This window comes from Eptesicus fuscus, chromosome 4, assembly GCF_027574615.1.
Source record: "Eptesicus fuscus isolate TK198812 chromosome 4, DD_ASM_mEF_20220401, whole genome shotgun sequence".
NCBI classification, from domain to species: Eukaryota; Metazoa; Chordata; class Mammalia; order Chiroptera; family Vespertilionidae; genus Eptesicus; species Eptesicus fuscus.
Window position 1 is genome coordinate 3766380 of NC_072476.1, and position 18693 is coordinate 3785072.

General features: G+C 43.2%; 1 protein-coding gene and 1 pseudogene across 2 annotated transcripts in view; one reads left to right on the top strand and one right to left on the bottom strand.

Annotated features, from left to right (window-relative positions):
- Nucleotides 1-18693, top strand: part of DCTN5 (dynactin subunit 5) — a 31690-nt gene that overhangs the window by 9634 nt on the left and 3363 nt on the right. For both annotated transcript variants that reach the window (XM_054714435.1, XM_054714436.1), the window contains 3 exons: nt 7429-7547; nt 11854-11965; nt 16014-16116. In XM_054714435.1, the coding sequence (XP_054570410.1) occupies nt 7429-7547; nt 11854-11965; nt 16014-16116 (334 nt within the window). The remainder of the gene's footprint in view (nt 1-7428; nt 7548-11853; nt 11966-16013; nt 16117-18693) is intronic.
- Nucleotides 5427-6947, bottom strand: LOC114226807 (protein mago nashi homolog; annotated as a pseudogene).

The following is an 18693-nucleotide window of genomic DNA, read 5'->3' on the forward strand; positions in this document are numbered from 1 at the left end:
TCTCCTTTTCCCCCCCATATCTCCCCACCCGATTCCCACCCCCCCTCTGCCCTAACCTCCCGCCCTGTTGTCCTTATCCATAGGTGTATGATTTTTGTCCAGTCTCTTCCTGTACCCCCCACACAGACACCCCTTTCCCCCTGAGAATTATCAATCCACTCCCATTCTATGCCTCTGATTTTATTATGTTCACCAGTTTATTATGTTCCTCAGATTTTTAATTCACTTGATTTTTAGGATCACTTGTTTATAGATATGTATTTGTTGTTCATAATTTTTATCTTTACTTTTTTCTTCTTTTTCCTCTTTTTAAAGAATACCTTTCAGCATTTCATATAATACTGGTTTGATGGTGATGAACTCCTTTAGCTTTTTCTTATCTGTGAAGCTCTTTATCTGCCCTTCAATTCTGAATGATAACTTTGCTGGGTAGAGTAGTCTTGGTTGTAGGTTCTTGCTATTCATCACTTTGACTATTTCTTGCCATTCCCGTCTGGCCTGCATAGTTTCTGTTGAGAAATCAGCTGACAGTCGTATGGGTGCTCCCTTGTAGGTAACTAACTGTTTTTCTCTTGCTGCTTGTAAGATTCTCTCTTTGTCTTTTGCCCTTGGCATTTTAATTATGATGTGTCTTGGTGTGGTCCTCTTTGGATTCCTCTTGTTTGGGGTTCTGTGCACTTCCTGAACTTGTAATCTATTTCTTTCACCAGGTGGGGGACGTTTTCTGTCATTATTTCTTCAAATAGGTTTTCAGTATCTTGCTCTCTCTCTCTTCTTCTGGCACCCCAAAAATTCGGATATTGGTACGCTTAAAGCCATCCCAGAGGCTCCTTACGCTATCCTTACACTTTTGGATTCTTCTTTCTTTCCGCCTCTCTGGTTGGGTGTTTTTTTCTTCCTCATATTCCAGATCTTTGGTTTGACTCTTCAGGTACGGTGGTCTACAGTTGAGTGAGTGTATATTCTTTATTTCAGACAGTGTATGCATAATTTCTTACTGGTCCTTTTCCATTTTTTTGGTATTCTCATTAAGGTCCTTGAAGGTCTCTTCAAGTTTCTCAGTGGTTTTTATTTTATTGATTTTTTTTACAGAGAGGAAGAGAGAGGGATAGAGAGTTAGAAACATCGATGAGAGAGAAACATCGATCAGCTGCCTCTTGCACACCCCCTACTGGGGATGTGCCCGCAACCAAGTTACATGCCCTTGAACGGAATCGAACCTGGGACCCTTGAGTCCGCAGGCCGACGCTCTGTCCACTGAGCCAAACCAGTTTCGGCTCAGCGGTTTTTAGAAGATTCTTGAGTAACCTTATAAATGTGGTTCTGAACACTGTGTCATCCATTAGTTTGCTTTCCTCCATCTCTCCTACTCGTGACATACTTCGGTGTCTCCGCATTTTGGCTGCCTCCCTGTGTTGATGGAGTGGCTTTGTGTGGTCAGTGACCTATAGGGGCCGGTAGCTCAGCTTCTCCAATCACTGTAGGTGGTCGCTCTTGGTACACCCCTTTGTGGGCTGAGTGGAAAGTCTTGGTGTAGTTAAAAGCCCTGATTGCTGTTGGTACACTGGGAGGAATTGACCTCCAGGCCAATTGGCTGTGAGGACCTGCTGTGTCTATAACGGAAGAATTGCTGTGCTGGAGACACAGTAGGGCTTTGGTGCTCACTGAGTCTGCCTCTTGAATTGACCCTTATGAGAGTGGTTGAAATCTGGTGTCGTCCACACCAACCACTAGATACCCTAGTGTCTGGATCTCCAATGGGGTGCAGGTCTGAGGCCTCCCAGCAGGAGCTACAGTTTTCTCCTCTTTGCTTGGGCGGTTTTGGAGCAGTCTGACTGGAGCTGCAGTTAATTTGGTTGAGCTGCCACAGAACAGGCCATTTATATGTAAAAGCCGCTGTGTGGAGCCTGGGCGGGTTTGTAGAATGTGCGGGGCGGGGTCTCCGGGCGTCACTAGGCTAGGGTGTGTCCAATGGCCATGGCTGCCTTCAGCCGTCTCTGCCTTTCCGTGTTTCCAAGTCCCCGTGTCCCGCGCTCCAGCGCAGCAAACCCTGATTGCTGGGCGCACCTCTGCAGAAAATTCACTCTCACTCTCCGACCGATGGCCGAGAGTCCAGCTTCTCCCCGTAGACGTCTGGGTCCCCCGCGTGTCCCCAGAAACTGGAGTTCAGAGTGACCGGGAGTTTGTCTCCCTTCAGTTTGAAGAAAAGCCGCGCGCCCAGTCGCCCGCCGCCAGCCCGCTTCGCGCGCGCCTCCGTACCTCAGCTCTCCAGCGTTTGTGCTCCCTTCTCTTCTTAGTTGTAAATCTACCACTCAGCCAGCCTTCCCGTGGTTCTGGGTGGTAGATGTTTTGTTTTTTAGTTGTATTTTTGAAATTGTTGTGCGAGGCGGCCATCAACTTTGCCGCCATCTTGGTTCCTCCTCCTAGAACTGTAATATTTTATAATTTTATAATCAGCAGCAGTGGTGAAAGATTCTTTTTACTGGTAGATGTTTTATAGATAGAACATAAGCAGGTGAGATTGGTAAACTCTTTCAGGTATGAGTCCATTCCTTTTTATTTTTTTGAGAGAGAGAGAGAGAGAGATAGAGAGAGAGAGAGAGAGAGAGAAACATCCATGTGAGAGAGAAATAGCAGTTAGTTGCCTCCTGTATGAACCCTGACTGGGGATTGAACCCACAACTAGGTATGTGCCCTGACCGGGAATCGAACCTGCAACCTTTCAGTGTACAGGACGACACTCCAACCAACTGAACAACACTGGCCAGGGCTGGATCCATTTTTTTTTTAAGTGTCCTTTCAGGGCTTGGTGTTTAGGCCAGCAATTTATCTACATTCACCTGTATGCATGAGGTGTTCTCATCTGCCTCTCTAGTGTGACCTTCTGTCCTGGGCATCGGATCTTTATTTAGAGCTGCATATTGGTCATCCCACAGATACCTCAAAGTCAGCATTACAAATGAATTTCTCATCTAATTCCCCAGGATTGCTCACCCCATTCTAGACTCTCTTTCTCTTACCCCCAACATTAAACAATTACTAAGTCATATAGATTCTCTTCCTTTTTTTCTTTTTTTTTTTAACATTTTACAATGTAAATTACTATCTTTATTAAAGTGTAAATTACATATATTAAAATGCGCCCATTTTAAGTGTACAGTTTGACAAGTTTTGGCTGATGCTGTGCAACCACTACTACAATCAAGATGTAAAATATTTCCATCACCCTAGTTTCCTTGTGCCTTCTGCAATCAGTCCACCTTCTATTCTTGGCTCCAGGTAATCAGTGATGTAAAACTAATATAGATTAGTTGTACATTTTTCAGAGTTTCATATAGTTGAAATAATTTAATATTTGATGTCTTCTTTTAGCATAATGTTATTGAGACTTATTCATGTTCTTCCATATATTAGTGAATAAGTAGTTCATTCCTTGTTATATGAGCAGTATTATTATGGAACTTTTAAGATGAACGAAGTAGAGAGACCATATAATAAATTCACCAGCTTCTACAATTAGCAATATTCTGACATTATCATTTCCCAAACGTATTTTCACTGGGGTGGGGAGGACACCTGGAGTATTTTAAAGCAAATTGCAAGCATCATATTATTTCACCCATAAATATTTTGAATATGTATCACTAATATTTATAGACTTAAATAATTGAGTATCCTTGTTAAATTTTTTTTTCAAAAAAGCAGTAATTTCCTAATATCTAATTCTCAGTCCATGGTCTTTCTAATATCTCAAGATGTCTTTTTACATTTGGTTTCTTTTCATTTTAAAAAAAATATATTTTATTGATTTTAGAGAAGAAGGAAGAAGGAGAGATAGAAACATCAATGATGAGAATTATCTATAGTCTGCCTCCTGCACGCCCCCTACTGGGGACCGAGCCAGCAACTCAGGCATGTGCCCTGGGCTGGAATCGAACCTGGGACCCTGCAGTCCGTAGGCCGACGCTCTATCCATTGAGCCAAACCAGCCAGGGCATACATTTGGTTTCTTTAAAATAGGATCCAAACAAGGTCAAGTACACATTGTGTTTGGTTACTATGTCTCTTAAGTTTCTAATTTGTCACAGTTCTTTTTCTCCACCCCCTTCTTCTCCCCATGTAGAAACTGTCATTTCCCCCCCTTACCTGAGGATATTTTTTCCATTGATTTTTTGAGAGAGCAGAAGGGAGGGAGGGAGAGAGTGAGAGCAAGGAAGAGAAAGAGAGAGAGAGAGGAGAGAGAGAGAGAAGGAGAAAGAGAAAGAGAAATATTAATGTGAGAGAGACACATCAATTGGTTGCCTTCCCAAATGCACCCCAACTGGGGCTAGGGATGGAACCTGAAACCCAGGTATGTACCCTTGACCAGGAATTGAACCTGTGACTCTTAGGTGTGGGGGCTGACGATCTAACCAGGGAGCAACACCAGCCAGGGCTCCCTATGCCATCTTTATATTGAGGAAATTGGATCACTCTTCTGTAGAATTTTCAAATTTCTGAATTTGGCTGATTGTATTAACATTCCCCCCTCCTCCCTGTAAATTGGTAGTTAGGTCTAGAGGCTTGGTCAGATTCCTGTACTTCTAGTTTATTTCTTTTCCTCAGCCCAGCTATCAACTTAGATAAGGCTCATTATCTCTTTTTACCTTCATCCACTGTAGTCATCTAAAGGGTTATGTTCCCTACAGTGAAAAGTTCTCCCTCCTCCATTCAGATTCTAGACTTCTTCAAGAGTAATATTTCTTTTTTTTTTTAATTAACTTTTTAAAAATATATATATTTTATTGATTTTTTACAGAGAGGAAGGGAGAGGGATAGAGAGCTAGAAACATCGATGAGAGAGAAACATCGACCAGCTGCCTCCTGCACACCCCCTACTGGGGATGTGCCCGCAACCAATGTACATGCCCTTGACCGGAATTGAACCTGGGACCCTTCAGTCCGCAGACTGACGCTCTACCCACTGAGCCAAACCGGTTTTGGCAAGAGTAATATTTCTAAAATGAACATTCACTTGTTCCAATCCTCGGCTAATACCTTCATTGAATCCTTATATCCTCTAGGAAAAAAGTCCAAGCTTCTATGCTCAGCATATGTAATTCCTCATGATCTGGTGCCTTGTTTACTGTTCGAGCTGCAATCCCAGCCATATACACTTTTTTTTTTTTTTTTTACCTCATTCATTCATTTATTCAACAGACATTTCAAGAATACCTACACTTTAACAAATATGGGGCATTAGTTCCCCCAATTTTCTGGGTTGTGTTATTCAACCTCTCTGGGCAATCTCTGGGGAAGCCAGATATCACACCCTGCAGAGTAGCACTTAATCTGAGTCCAGACATTGGGAGAGGTACCAGAACCACAGTGAGTCCCCCTCAGGAAGCATGAAGTTGGAGGTAGTTGTGTTACCAGATAAGGCAAAGTCAGGAGCCACCAGGACTCTTGTTGAGCAAGCAGCCATGGCGTGGGGGCAGGTGGATCTGAGTAAATCCAAGGAGGTGCATAAACTAGGTCTACTCCAGGTGTTCCCAATAAATGTTTGTTCATTCAGGGAGGCCTAGTCAAAGGCTGTTCCGGGTAAAGCTTGTGATATAAGGGGAACATCTTCAGCTACAAGCAGTTGTGGGGTTTTTTGCACACATTCAAATCTTTATAAAACAACAAAAATTGCATTTTGTTATGTATTTATTAAAGACAATCACTTATTGCCGACTGGCGTGGCTCAGTGGTTGAGCGATGACCTATGAACCAGGAGATCATGGTTCGATTCCCAGTCAGAGTACATGCCCAGGTTGTGGGCTTGATCCCCAGTAGGGGGCTTGCAGGAGCAGCTGATCAATGATTTTCTCTGATCACTGATGTTTCTATCTCTCCCTATCCCTTCTTCTCTGAAATCAATAAAAATATTTTTTTTAACCCTTTGCACTCGCTTGCTTTTTTCTCGATTCCTTTATTCTAATGCTAACCGTGTCGAGTCACACTTGACATCCAAGTGCAAAAGGTTAAATTAAAAATAATCATTTATAGTTTATAAAAATTATTGGCCTGATCTACACAAAAATTTCCTGATAATGGTAATTAAAAACTGCTACTCTTACCACCCTTTTTTCCACACCAATATTCAATCTAATCTTGAAGTGTAATACAGTAAGACTGAAGACCAAACACTTTAGGTCCCGGACAAGATAATAAAATACTCTTAAGTCTTGGGTCCTTGGATTGATTGACATTGATAAGGGAACCAATATTTTAAAATACATTTTTAAATTTATTTCGGAGAGGAAGGGAGAAGGAGAGAGGGATAGGAACACCAATGATGAGAGAGAATCATTGATTGGTTGCCTTCTGCACGCCCCCCATGGAGGATTGAACCTGTAACCTAGGCATGTGCCCTGACCAGGAATCAAACTGTGACCTCCTGGTTCATAGGTTGATGCTCAACCACTGAGCCACACTGGCTGGGCAACAAAACTATTTTTTTTAAGAGATTTAATCTTTTATTTTAATTAAAAAAAATATATATTTATTGATTTTTTACAGAGAGGAAGAGAGAGGGATAGAGAGTTAGAAACATCGATGAGAGAGAAACATCGATCAGCTGCCTCCTGCACACCCCCTAACTGGGGATGTACCCGCAACCAAGATACATGCCCTTGACCGGAATCGAACCTGGGACCCTTGAGTCCGCAGGCTGACGCTCTATCCACTGAGCCAAACCGGTTTCGGCCAAAACTAATTTTTGATGTTGTGAAAGAATTGTATTCATCTCCAATAATGAATTCAAGCTCCTGCCAGCCCACTCGGTTGGGGAGGCCACAACATCATTCTCTTTGGTAATTTCACTGTCAGCAATTCTCATCAGTTTCTCCGTCACACTTTTATGTACATAAGCCTCTTTTCTGATCATGACATTTTTGTAATTGCTGTTGTTGGCATATCTCAATTTCCCACTGGGCTGAACTTACCCTTGTGATGCACACATGTAATAATGCAGATAAAAGTCACTGTCCATGGCTCAAGAAAGGCTACGGAGATGGAACTTTAATAGTAAACCATGCAGTCAGTGTTATGAGGGCAATTCTCTTACAAGTTTTAAAAAAATTAGTAATTCCCTGATATCATCTAATCCTCAGTCCACGTTTAGTCTTTCCAGTATTTCAAGATATTTTTTTACAGTTGGTTTGTTCAAATCAGGCTCCATACAAGGTCTTAATCTTACAAGTTATACCTTTAGGTAGACATTAGACTCAGTAGATTAAGTGTGTCAAACTCGCAGCCAAACTCGTTATTTAAATGCGGCGTGTGCCATGAGTTTGACATGCTTGCAGTAACTCATACCACAATTCTCAGTGAGGGTCTTGTAACCTGCTCTTTTTGTTATGTTTTCATCTATTTGGTAATTTTTAAGTGTGCTTTGTTTTATAGACCATTGTGATGAATGACTGTATTATCCGAGGGGATCTGGCAAATGTAAGAGTTGGACGTCATTGTGTTGTGAAAAGTCGGAGTGTCATAAGGCCACCGTTCAAGAAATTCAGCAAAGGGTATGTAACTTAATTATCTTGTTTCAGTCTTGGGCGAGCTGCTGCTAATGGTGGTGGTCTCCATGTGTTGATTGTGGTGCAAGGAATGGGTCTACGCTGTTGGAGATGCTGAGTAAGAATTCTGGTGGTGGTCGTCCTAGTCCGGTTGATGGTTGGTTGGTTGTCAGAAACAGAATCCACTTAAGCTGCAAAAGCAAAGGGGGTTCTTATTAAAGAGACACAGGCATATTTGATGGAACCTCAGGGTAGAAAAAGAGGCCAAGCCTTCTGAGGAACTAGAACCCCAAAGTAGTCACCTTGCCAGAATCAAGACAACTGTTCTGTATATCTAGTATCTCTGTCTCCAAAATGATACTTTGTATTTATCTGTCCTTTCTGCACTTCTGTTTCCCTCTCCTCTTTCTCGGATTGTCTTTCCCCTTTCCTCTGGAGCTGACGTTGCTACTGCAGCCCCTTATTTATATCATTTCTCCTTTTAGACTTCCAGCAGATAACAACTAGAGAACTTAGGTCTTATTTAAAATTCATGGGAGAGGGAATTGCTTGGCTCAGCATGAGTTAAGTGTTCACCCCTGGTCTAATAGCTGTGACCCGAGGGCAGGTCAAGTCATGCCCATTGATCTCACAGTGGGAATAAGGAGTGTCAAGAAAGGCCATGGACAGGGCAGCAAAACTGGCCCCTCTACCTACATGGTGGTATTCTCTTTGTTTCCCTTCTCCTTAGCTAATTTCTCTCCTGGTTCCTACGTGTGACACCATCTACATTTCATCCAGTAATTCAACAAGCAGTTATTGAATACTTCCTTATGCCAGTCACTAAGTTATAAGCAGGGCATATCAAGATGGATAAAATAGCATTCCTGCCTCAAGGTTTTGTGTGTGTGTGTGTGTGTGTGTGTGTGTGTGTGTGTGTGTGTGCGTGTTTTTAGAGAGAGAGAGAGAAAGGAAGAGAGAGAGAGGAACATTGATTTGTTGTTCCATGTAGTTATGTATTCATTGGTTGATTCTTGTATATGCCCTGACTAGGGATTGAACCCATAACCTTGGCGTATCAGGATGATGCTCTAACCAACTGAGCTACCTGGCCAGGGCCTACCTCAAGGTTCTTCAAACCTAGTGGTAGAAATCTATATATATAAAAGGCTATGTGTCCATCCACCCGACCAGTAGCTATGATGTGCACTGACCACCAGGGGGCAGACACTCAATGCAGAAGCTGCCATGACATGCACTGGCCACTTAAAAATACACGGCACCATGAACCTGGCGCTGACAAACCAACACTCGGCTTCCCCCAACACACAGGCCCTGCCACCACCTAGGAGCGACACCCCACCAAATCGCAGCCAACGCTGCCAAGACCCCATGGTGCAAAATGCGGCCCACAGCCCAGCCCAGCCCAGCCTGGAAACAGTTGCTGTGGGCGCCGGGTAATGACGTCATATAGCAAGGCCCGGCTTCCTTTCCCTAGCAGCTAGCCTCCTTGGAGTTTCTTCAGCCCAGGAACACGACTTGCTTTATAGCCAGGTGCAAACATTTTACACTTTAACCAAATGTCTGTGAAGCGTTTTCCATGCCTCTTCTCATTTGATCCTCACAGAAGTTCTGGAGTAGGTAGATAGGAGACTCGGTAGAATCCTATTTTCTTTTCATTAGCCGGAAAACAGAGAATTAGAAAGTTTAGAAACTTGACCTGACTGAAAAGAAGTAAGAAATGGAGGACCTTGAAAATGACTTCAGGTTTTCTCACTCTGCAGAATATAGTCAAACACTGCTGCAGTTAAATATTTTACCCTTTGTTCTCCCTGTGTGATTTACAATAATAATCTGCTTTGTGTTGATATTTATAGAGTAAGGGTGAATAGCAATATTAAAATATTTCTTCTAATTAATTTCCTCTCAATGTGCATGAATCCGTGCATGAGGACACCAGTATTTACATAAACACATAGCTACTATATAATGTGATCACCACTATGTAATGTGATAGTCCTGTCACATGGGACTGAACAAGGTAAGGTGGGAACAGAGAAGAGAGCCGCTAACTCAGACTGACTTTAATAGCTAGGAGTGAATCATGCAGGGATAACCCTGCATCTCTCCTAATGATGTTGGGCTCCAGGCTTTCCATGATATACGGGGATTGGAGTAGGGAGTCACGCTAAAGCATTCACAAGAAATTATTCACTCATTAGCTCAGAAGGCTATTGGGGGAAACCAGAAAACCTTGTGATAGATTCCCTTTTGTGATTTTGTGTAGTGACTGATACTGTGCCGGAGGTGCTGACTCCACTTTCTGCTAAAAGCATTATTGGGCTAGGTATGGTCCAAGAAAAGCATTGAGAACGAACATTGCATTGCTTATCCTTGCCATTGCATCCCCAATTCCTCGTATAGAGTCTGGCATATTGTAGGGGTTTGTTGGTGAGTGGAGGGATGTGTAAATAAGAATGGTCCACGTGAGAAATATAGAAATGTGAAAGTATAAATAGCAACAATACCTGAACAGGAGGTGATAGGGACTTTGTTCCACACATATGCATGTCCCAGAACCTGATAATGATAAAAAGTTTGGAATTTTTAACTTAAGATTAAAGAACTAATGGTAGTGCTGTAGACTATGATGAGATCAGGGACTTCATTGCCATACAGACTAAAAATGTGAATTCAGGAAAATTTAAAGAGTATTTAAATTTGACATCGCTTTCTAAATATAAATATAAATATAAATATAAATATAAATACACACACACACACACACACACACACAGAGTGGCCAGATTATTATGATATCTGAACGCATAATAATCTGGCCACTCAGTGTACTTCTGTATAAGGGAAAGCTTGGAAATCTTGATATGTCAAGGGACCAGGAGATAGTGGCCCCCAGCCTCTGGCTGGTAAGTCCTCTGCTTCTTTCCAACTACCCACAATGCAGTTCTTATACATGGAAAAACCTTATTTTAAAATCCCAACTCTGTGGTCAGTCTACACTGAGTGGCCAGATTATTATGCCTTCAGAGATCATAATAATCTGGCCACTCAGTGTATATGTATATGTATATGTATATGTATATGTATATGTGTATGTATATGTGTGTATATGTGTGTATATATGTGTGTGTGTACACATACACACACACATATATATGTACACACACACATACACATATATATATATAAAGTTGCCATCTCTGACAAAATACTCCTGAGAGAATAGAACCCAGGGCTGGAAAGAGGCAAGGAACATCCACCTACTTTATGTTCATTCCAGTCCAAATGTTTTCCATCCTAAGGTGCTGAAATTACTTGTAAATATGATCACAGAACCACTGTCCGTGACACTTTAGGAAACCGGGAGAATGAGAGCAATGTTAGAAGCCCTCAGAAAGCCTACTGACACCTACTCCCGTCCAAGTCCTGGTTTATATATGTCTCTTTCAATTAAGCTTTTACCAAACCTCCATTCCTTGTTATATTCTCACATGACATGGTAGTTTTCCTCTGTAGCATTTCCTCAGTTCTAACTAACTAACTAACTAACTAACTACTTGCTTTATAATCACTTATATATTTTGTTCTCTTTATTGTAAGCGCCTTGTGGGAAGGGTTACATTGTTTATCTTTGCCATTGTATCCCCAATTCCTAGCATAGAGTCTGACATATAGTAGGCACTCAGCAAAATGAAGGAATATATACATTTTCAGATTGTTGGGTGCTAGCATTTATATCCCACAAACCTGATGTCAGTCCCTGGCATATTATAGAGCAGACTAGAGGCCTGATGCATGAAATTCGTGCAAGGTGCTCAGCCCTCACAGCCCCTCGCAGCCATGGCTGGCCCTCGCAGGCCCGGCTTCATCTGGAAGGATGTCTGGAAGGTCATTTGGCTATTCGGTCTAATTAGCATATTAGCTCTTTATTATATAGGATTATTAAAAATGTGATCTGTGAGCATTTTCAAAGGAAGCAGGAATGAGAGCACTCAGGCGCTCATTTTTATTTGGTGCCAGTGCCTTTAGCTTAGAACATCTTGCCCCTTCTGCCTTGCTGTTTCCTTGCTCTAATATTTCTGATATTGAACTAGTAGGAAAAGTATAATGGTATAAAGTTTGAAATGTAAATTTGCCATCTCTGACAAAATACTGGGGAAATTATAGAATTTCTCTAGCCTGAGGATTCCTTCCTTGCTAGGAACAGTTTTAATAAGACAAGATAATGAACTTGAGATTAGGATCTATAGTTTTATAAGCCGTGACCAGAAATATATCACCTTGACCATTGTTCGTCTTTTTTTTTTTATAGGGTTGCATTCTTCCCTTTACATATTGGGGACCATGTTTTTATTGAGGAAGATTGTGTGGTCAACGCAGCTCAGATTGGCTCTTACGTTCATGTTGGCAAGAACTGTGTGATTGTGAGTACGGTGACTTGGTGACTAAGCAGCCTCACTGCCCTCTAGCTCCTGTCCCTCCCATCAGTGGGCCTCTGCTTCTGTGACCAGACAAGGCAGAAGTAGCTTCTGGTCCGCTGGCATTATTATTTCGTTTGGAGCTTTTTCCTAGGCATTCATGATCATGGCTGATCTTTATTGACCCTCTCCCCTGTGATGTTAAACACTTTCCTTTCATTTTTTCACTTACTCCTCACAGTCATCCAAGAGGGTTGTAGGTGCTGTTGTTGTCCCTGTTTGCAGATGCAAAGACTGAAGATCTTAGATACTATAGGAGTGATGAGGCTATTAAGTAGAGCTGGGATTTGAATCCAGGTGGTATTGAATGGTCATGCTGTTATATGTCCTGCCTGTTGCCTTACCTCAGGGATCTTACTGTCTGGTGGGGTGAGGGGTGAGTGAAGGGTGAGGTAAAACTGGCTCAGAGACGAGGGGAGGATGGGCATTTCGGTTAAGAGGCTGGCATGTGTAAGGCTCAGAGTCACCACAGGACATGACTTCAGGGGAACTGCAGGTAGTTGAGGGTGATGGGCATGCAGGGTGCATGGGAGCACCTTGCTCAGCAGAACCTGTAGGATCTGGTCCCAGGAGACTTGGCGTCAGTTTGTTTGGTCCCACTTGTGCTTCACAAGGCTGTGTTTCTTGGCATTTCACAGATGAGGAGCTTGATTTCAGGCAGGATTTATAAAAATGTTAATGATCAGAGCCAAACTCTGTTTAGGGAAAATGTTTCCTTCACTTTAAATTTGTACTTCAGACCAGCTTCTAGGAAAAGCTAATATTTTTTCATATTTTTTTCATGGCTGTTCCTAATAATACAGAGCTGGCTCTCTGCTCTGGATGAGACTCTGATCCTGGAGTATCAGAATACTCGTAGCAGCTGTGCATCTAATGTTCCAGGAGCCACAGGCACCGTGCAGGGCAGACACATTGCTGCGAGGAACATTCCAACCTGACTTGTTACTCAGAATCAAGGGGGGTGGTTGTTTTGCCAGGTGTGCTCCTCCAGAGTGCTTAGTGTTAGAGATAGAAAGCCTTTGTCTTGGCCTGCTGTGGAAGGAAGGGGAAAGAGTGAAATCCAGCCTGTCCCTCATCCCACTGACAAGCTGGCTTTCCAAGCCACAGCTGGGTTTTTCCGGTATGTCCTGTGGCCAAGAAGACCTCAGCGTAGCAGCTTAGTCCTTCAGCCCTGTCCGTTAGCCCTGCAGCAGACCTTTGAAAGGTCATAGCCAGATGCTATTCCCAGGCCTGGGAAGTCTAGTCCCATCGTCAGGTGCTCTGCTGCTAGGGTCACTTTTCAATGTATCAGCTGACTGTCATGTCATAGTCATTGTTCAGTAGTGGTAGTACTGTCCTCATTTGCTGAACCTTACAGATTCTTAAGTAATGTGAGAATCTTTTCAAAGAGTCTGGCGTGCCTCATGACACACAGGTCCTTCCTATAGCATCCACGTGGTAGTCTGACTGAATATGTGAGGTTTTAGGTATTAATCAGAATTGCCCAGATGCCAGCGGGAAAAGTCCAACAGGCAGTATTAGTAGGCGCTGTTGTGCTGTGAGTTGTGCATTTACCACTCTGATCCTGACAGCATCCCTGCAGGTTGGTTTTATGTCCTGTTTCATAGGTGACACTAAGGCTCAGAGATGCTGAATAACTTGCATCAGGAGATATAGGTAGCTTCATGCTAGCAATATGCACTTCTTGACCCCTTCAGGAAAATTCTCCAGGAAAGAAAAAGAAGTAGTTTTAGCTGTTAACCTTCTCCACTATTGCCGATTGATTATGCCTAAGAAGTACCTACATTTTTTTTTATTTTGCTGATATCTAATTGATCTGTTTACCCAGAAAGCTCTGAAACCAAAATGAACATCATTCTCTGAGTGGGCAGAATGGTCAGCAGTGGACAAAGCAGGCTGGTAGTACATAGTGAGAAGATTCGTGTCCTTTGTTCCTCTTGTTTTGTTTTGTTACATCTCTCTCTCTCTCTCTCTCTCTCTCTCTCTCTCTCTCTCTCTTTTTCTTTTTTTTTTTTTATAAAGATTTTTTTTTTTAAATATATTTTATTGATTTTTTACAGAGAGGAAGGGAGAGAGAGAGTTAGAAACATCGATGATAGAGAAACATGGATCAGCTGCCTCTTGCACAACCCCTACTGGGGATGTGCCCGCAACCAAGGTACATGCCCTTGACCGGAATCGAACCCGGGACCTTTCAGTCCGTAGGCCGACGCTCTATCCACTGAGCCAAACCGGTTTCGGCTCTCTCTTTTTCTTAATATATGTATATATTATTGATTTCAGAGAGGAAGAGAGAGGGAGAGATAGAAACATGCCCCTTACTGGGGTTCAAGCCCACACCCACACTTGTGCCCTTGATCAGAATCAAACCCGGAACCTTTAGTCTGCAGCAGGCCCACGCTCTATCCACTGAGCCAAACCAGCCAGGGCCCTTGTTCCTCTTTGTCAGGGCCCACTGTGCACAGATCTCTGTATGTGAATGTATCGTGCCTTACATAGCACGTTCTCTTTCCTGTCATTCAGGGCTCCATGTGCTTAGTCTGAGTTATTAGGAGCTAAGATACCATCTTTGAGTCATTTGGAAATTATGAGGGAGCTGGTCATCAGCTGGATTTTTGAAATTGCCAATATCAGGGAATTCATGGAAGAGAACTTTGCAAGGAGGATGAATAGCTGCAGTAATGACTTGCTTCTGAGCTAAAGATGTTGCCAAGTATTGCCAAAGCTATTGTCCACCCAGCTAGAGATAATTAGTAGACACTTAAGAAATTCCGTCCTTAGAAATATAAGGGCTTTAGAGGTAAAAAATTCACTTGGCAATCTATCTGTTAATCTATCTTTTAATTCCTGGAAATGCATTGGGTATATTTGGGCACTTAATAATGGGGAAAATTTGGTCACAACCAAATGAAAGTGTCGTTCATATTCTTTGGTGAAATTCTTTGGTAATTCACACAGTGAATTACAGGCCTGGTGATGTAAACGTAAGTTGGTACAGAACAAAACTTACAACAAGTAGCCTGAGGCGCACCTCTAAACTGTTTTCAGAGCCTCTCCTTACCCTGAACCCATGGAACAGATGGCTCTCCCAGACATCCTCTTACCCTCAGAATGCCGTGGGTGATGGCAGTGGATAAAGTCAGACATAAGGCTCAGTCTGCACCTTCAAACAGATGAATGGACTAATACGAATCATTAGTGTAGAAGTGGATTCTAACTTCCTGCATAAGTGGCTCTAGGGCTTCAAATGAGGAAGTGAGAATCAGCCTCCTTTTCCTTTCTGCTTTTCTGTGCGAGCTTCTCAGGCAGGGTCTTTCCTCATGGAAACAAGATAGCGCTCCTGTTTCTGTCCCATCCTTTAGAAACTTCGTTGAGAAGAGCTTTTCCAAACCCCAGTGGTCCCAGCAGAATCCCTGATGTTGAGATTCATCGGACTGGTTTTTGGCTCACATGCCAATTCTCTAGACCAGCGGTCGCCAACCGGTGGTCTGTGAGGTCCGAAAGTTTGGCAACCGCTGCTCTAGACCAGTCTCTGTGGCCAGCTTGGCGTTTAGAGTGTGGGATGGAAATTGAAGCACATGGGCTGAGCTGGGCATAGGGGTAGTTCCCAACAGAAATACCTTCTGTTACCAGAGGAAAGGGGAACAGATGTTGAGCAAGCGAAGCATATGTCCATTAAATTAAAAAAAGAAAAGAAAATTAAATAGAACCCTTAGAAGACTGAATGTCGTATAGTCTGTAATGCTTAAGATAACCTGGACTGTCCCATTATATAACCTCCACCTGAAATGTGCACCCCCACACACACACTCACACTCATATTCCTACCTCCTCCTGCTTGTCAGGTACCATCTGAAGCAGGGAATTGTGGCCAAGCCTCTTGTCACTATCCCTGGCTATTGTAAGATATCACAGATGAAGAGAATATAAAATAGCCGTCCATGTTTATTCTTATTTCCTGATCTATTTCCTGTTAATAATACTGTAATTTCAGGGGCGCCGGTGTGTGTTGAAAGACTGCTGCAAAATTCTTGACAACACAGTACTACCTCCAGAAACGGTGGTCCCACCATTCACCGTCTTCTCCGGCTGCCCAGGTAACCGTCGGTACTGATTAGGAAAACTCCTTTCTTTTCCTTCACAAAAGCAATGCAGGCAATTTCTGTCTCTGATAGTATGTTAGTCTAGCTGACTTAAACATTCTTCTGCTACAAAGTACGTGAGAACGCTGCTTACAATATGACAGGTATCCTTTTAAACGCATAGTTGGATAAGACATTCTCACGGGTCAGAAGTAAAGAGGAAACGAAGTGGACACTGGGAGCACGCTTCAGTCGACGCTGTCTTCAGAAAGGAGTGGCTGAGGGGGTGTTACTGTGTGGGGAAGAGAGCGCCTTGCATCCACACATGGCAGAGGGCCTCTAGGAGGGTGTCCCTCCATAAAAGCTGATGTAGAACATGTCTGCCACCAGCACAGGAAGAGCAGAGAGAGGCATGTCTCTCTTGGCGTGGGCGGCTAGATGGGAAAAGGAAGTCTCCAGAGAATTCCAACTACGGCCTTCTGCGCACATTCGTTGGTGATTTGAACTTATACTTCCTGCCCTGCCCAGGAATGTCCAAATTGAAAAGTTAACATACAGCCTGGTCTAATACCAGTGACAACTCTAGGACAGCTGAGAGAAGTAAATTATCACCTCTCAACCTTGGCTGACAGAATGCTCTTAGGTAAAACCCCTCTTGAGCCAAAAGTTCCTAATTACACAGCATGTGAGGAAACAAGTAATACATGCTTATCCTAGAAAGCTTGGAAAACACTGAAATCAAAGGAACATGGAACCTCATTTCCCCCACCCTAAGCATCATTTCCTTTTTTTAAGTAAATATATATTTTTTATTGATTTCAGAGAGGAAGGAAGAGGGAAAGATAGAAACATCAATGATGAGAGAGAATCATTGATTGGCTGCTTCCAGCATGCCCCCCACTGGGGATCCAGCCCGCAATCCAGGCATGTGCCCTTGACAGAATTGAACCTGGGACCCTTCTGTCTGCAGGCTGACACTCTATCCACAGAGCCAAACCGGCCAGGGAAACAGTTATTTCTTAGTATACATGTTTACATGATTGAAATTCTGTGATGTATACTCAGGCACATCACAAATTCATAGATGGATATCTGCTACTGTGTGGCTTGTTTTTCCAGTTTAAACAGTCTCATTACTCAGATAACTGAATATGAGTTTCAAAGATGGACAGTATTGTCCACCCAGATTCTTTGGGGCAGAAATTGGCCATTCTGTTATTTCATGCATCTCTGCTTTTGCAGAGGAAGAAGAGACAAATTTAGCAATTCTCCTCATATGGGGTTCCACTGAGAAGAAGTCTAATTGTTCTCAGCCAGTGCTAGGTCAGATTGTCAGATAAACACCTCATTTGAGGTGAGAAGTGCATTGTGCCCTGGCTGGGTGGCTCAGTTGGTTGGAGTGTTGTCCTATACACCAAAAGGTTGTGGGTTTGATTCCCAGTCAGGGAACATACCTAGGTTGTGGATTCAATCTCCATTCTGGGCACGTACAGGAGTCAACTGATCAGTGTTTCTCACATTGATATTTTATTTCTCTTCTTTCTCCCTCACCCCCTGTCTCCTTCCCTTTCTCTCTCTTAAAAAAGAAAAAAAAGGAAGTACATTGCTAGAGAAATCTCCTAATGTCTTTTAACTTATTGAAGGTCCTTAGACCAACTTAGGGCTGATGGCAGGAGTCAGGGAGGACTCCACACCATGAAACTGAGTCACGGAACAAATTGAGAGCCAAATCATACAGAAAATCTCGGCCAGCAGCCAAAAACTCAGAGGCCCCCAGGCCAGACAGATTATGCAAATGATTGAAGTAATAGCCCATCATTATCACTGCTTGGCCTTTTGGCTAAGGTCAAGTGTAATAGTCCATCATAGCTGGTTATGAACACAAATGCCAGTTTTCCTGAAACCCTGTGCCTCTTATTAAAGACTAGTGGCCCAGTACATGAAATTTGTACAGGGGGGCTGGGGGGGGTGTGTCCCTCAGCCGGCCTGCACCCTCTCCAATCTGGGACCCCTAGGGGGATGTCCGACTCGCAATCTGGGACCACTGGCTCCTAACTGCTCACCTGCCTGATGGCCCCTAACCACTGTACCTGCCGGCCTGATCACCCCAATTGGCCCTCCCCCCTTCCCCCGCTGGCCTGCTCACCCCCAACTGTCCCCCCCTCCCCGCCGCCAGCCTGCTCACCCCTAACTGCCTCTGCCTCGGCCCCACCACCATGTCTTTGTCTGGAAGGACGTCCAGAAGGTCTCCCAGTCTAATTAGCATATTACCCTTTTATTAGTATAGATGGAGATTGCCAACAGAAGCATTTAGATGGTTAGCATTTGTTGTGAAACTACATAAAGTGAACATGGGAAGTATCTTATTACAGTGCAGAAAGTACTAAACTCTAAATAAGGGCTCAAAGTGCACATCAAGGCTTCCTCACTACCCAGCTCTCACACCTTGAACAACCCACCCTCTAGGCCTCAGTTTCCTCATTTATACAATGACCACCAAGGTCCCAGGCAGCTTGGATCCTTCATCAGAAGCACCAAACACAGTGTTTCTTTGGATTTGAAATATTTAGCAGTGCTTCCCTGACTTCTGCT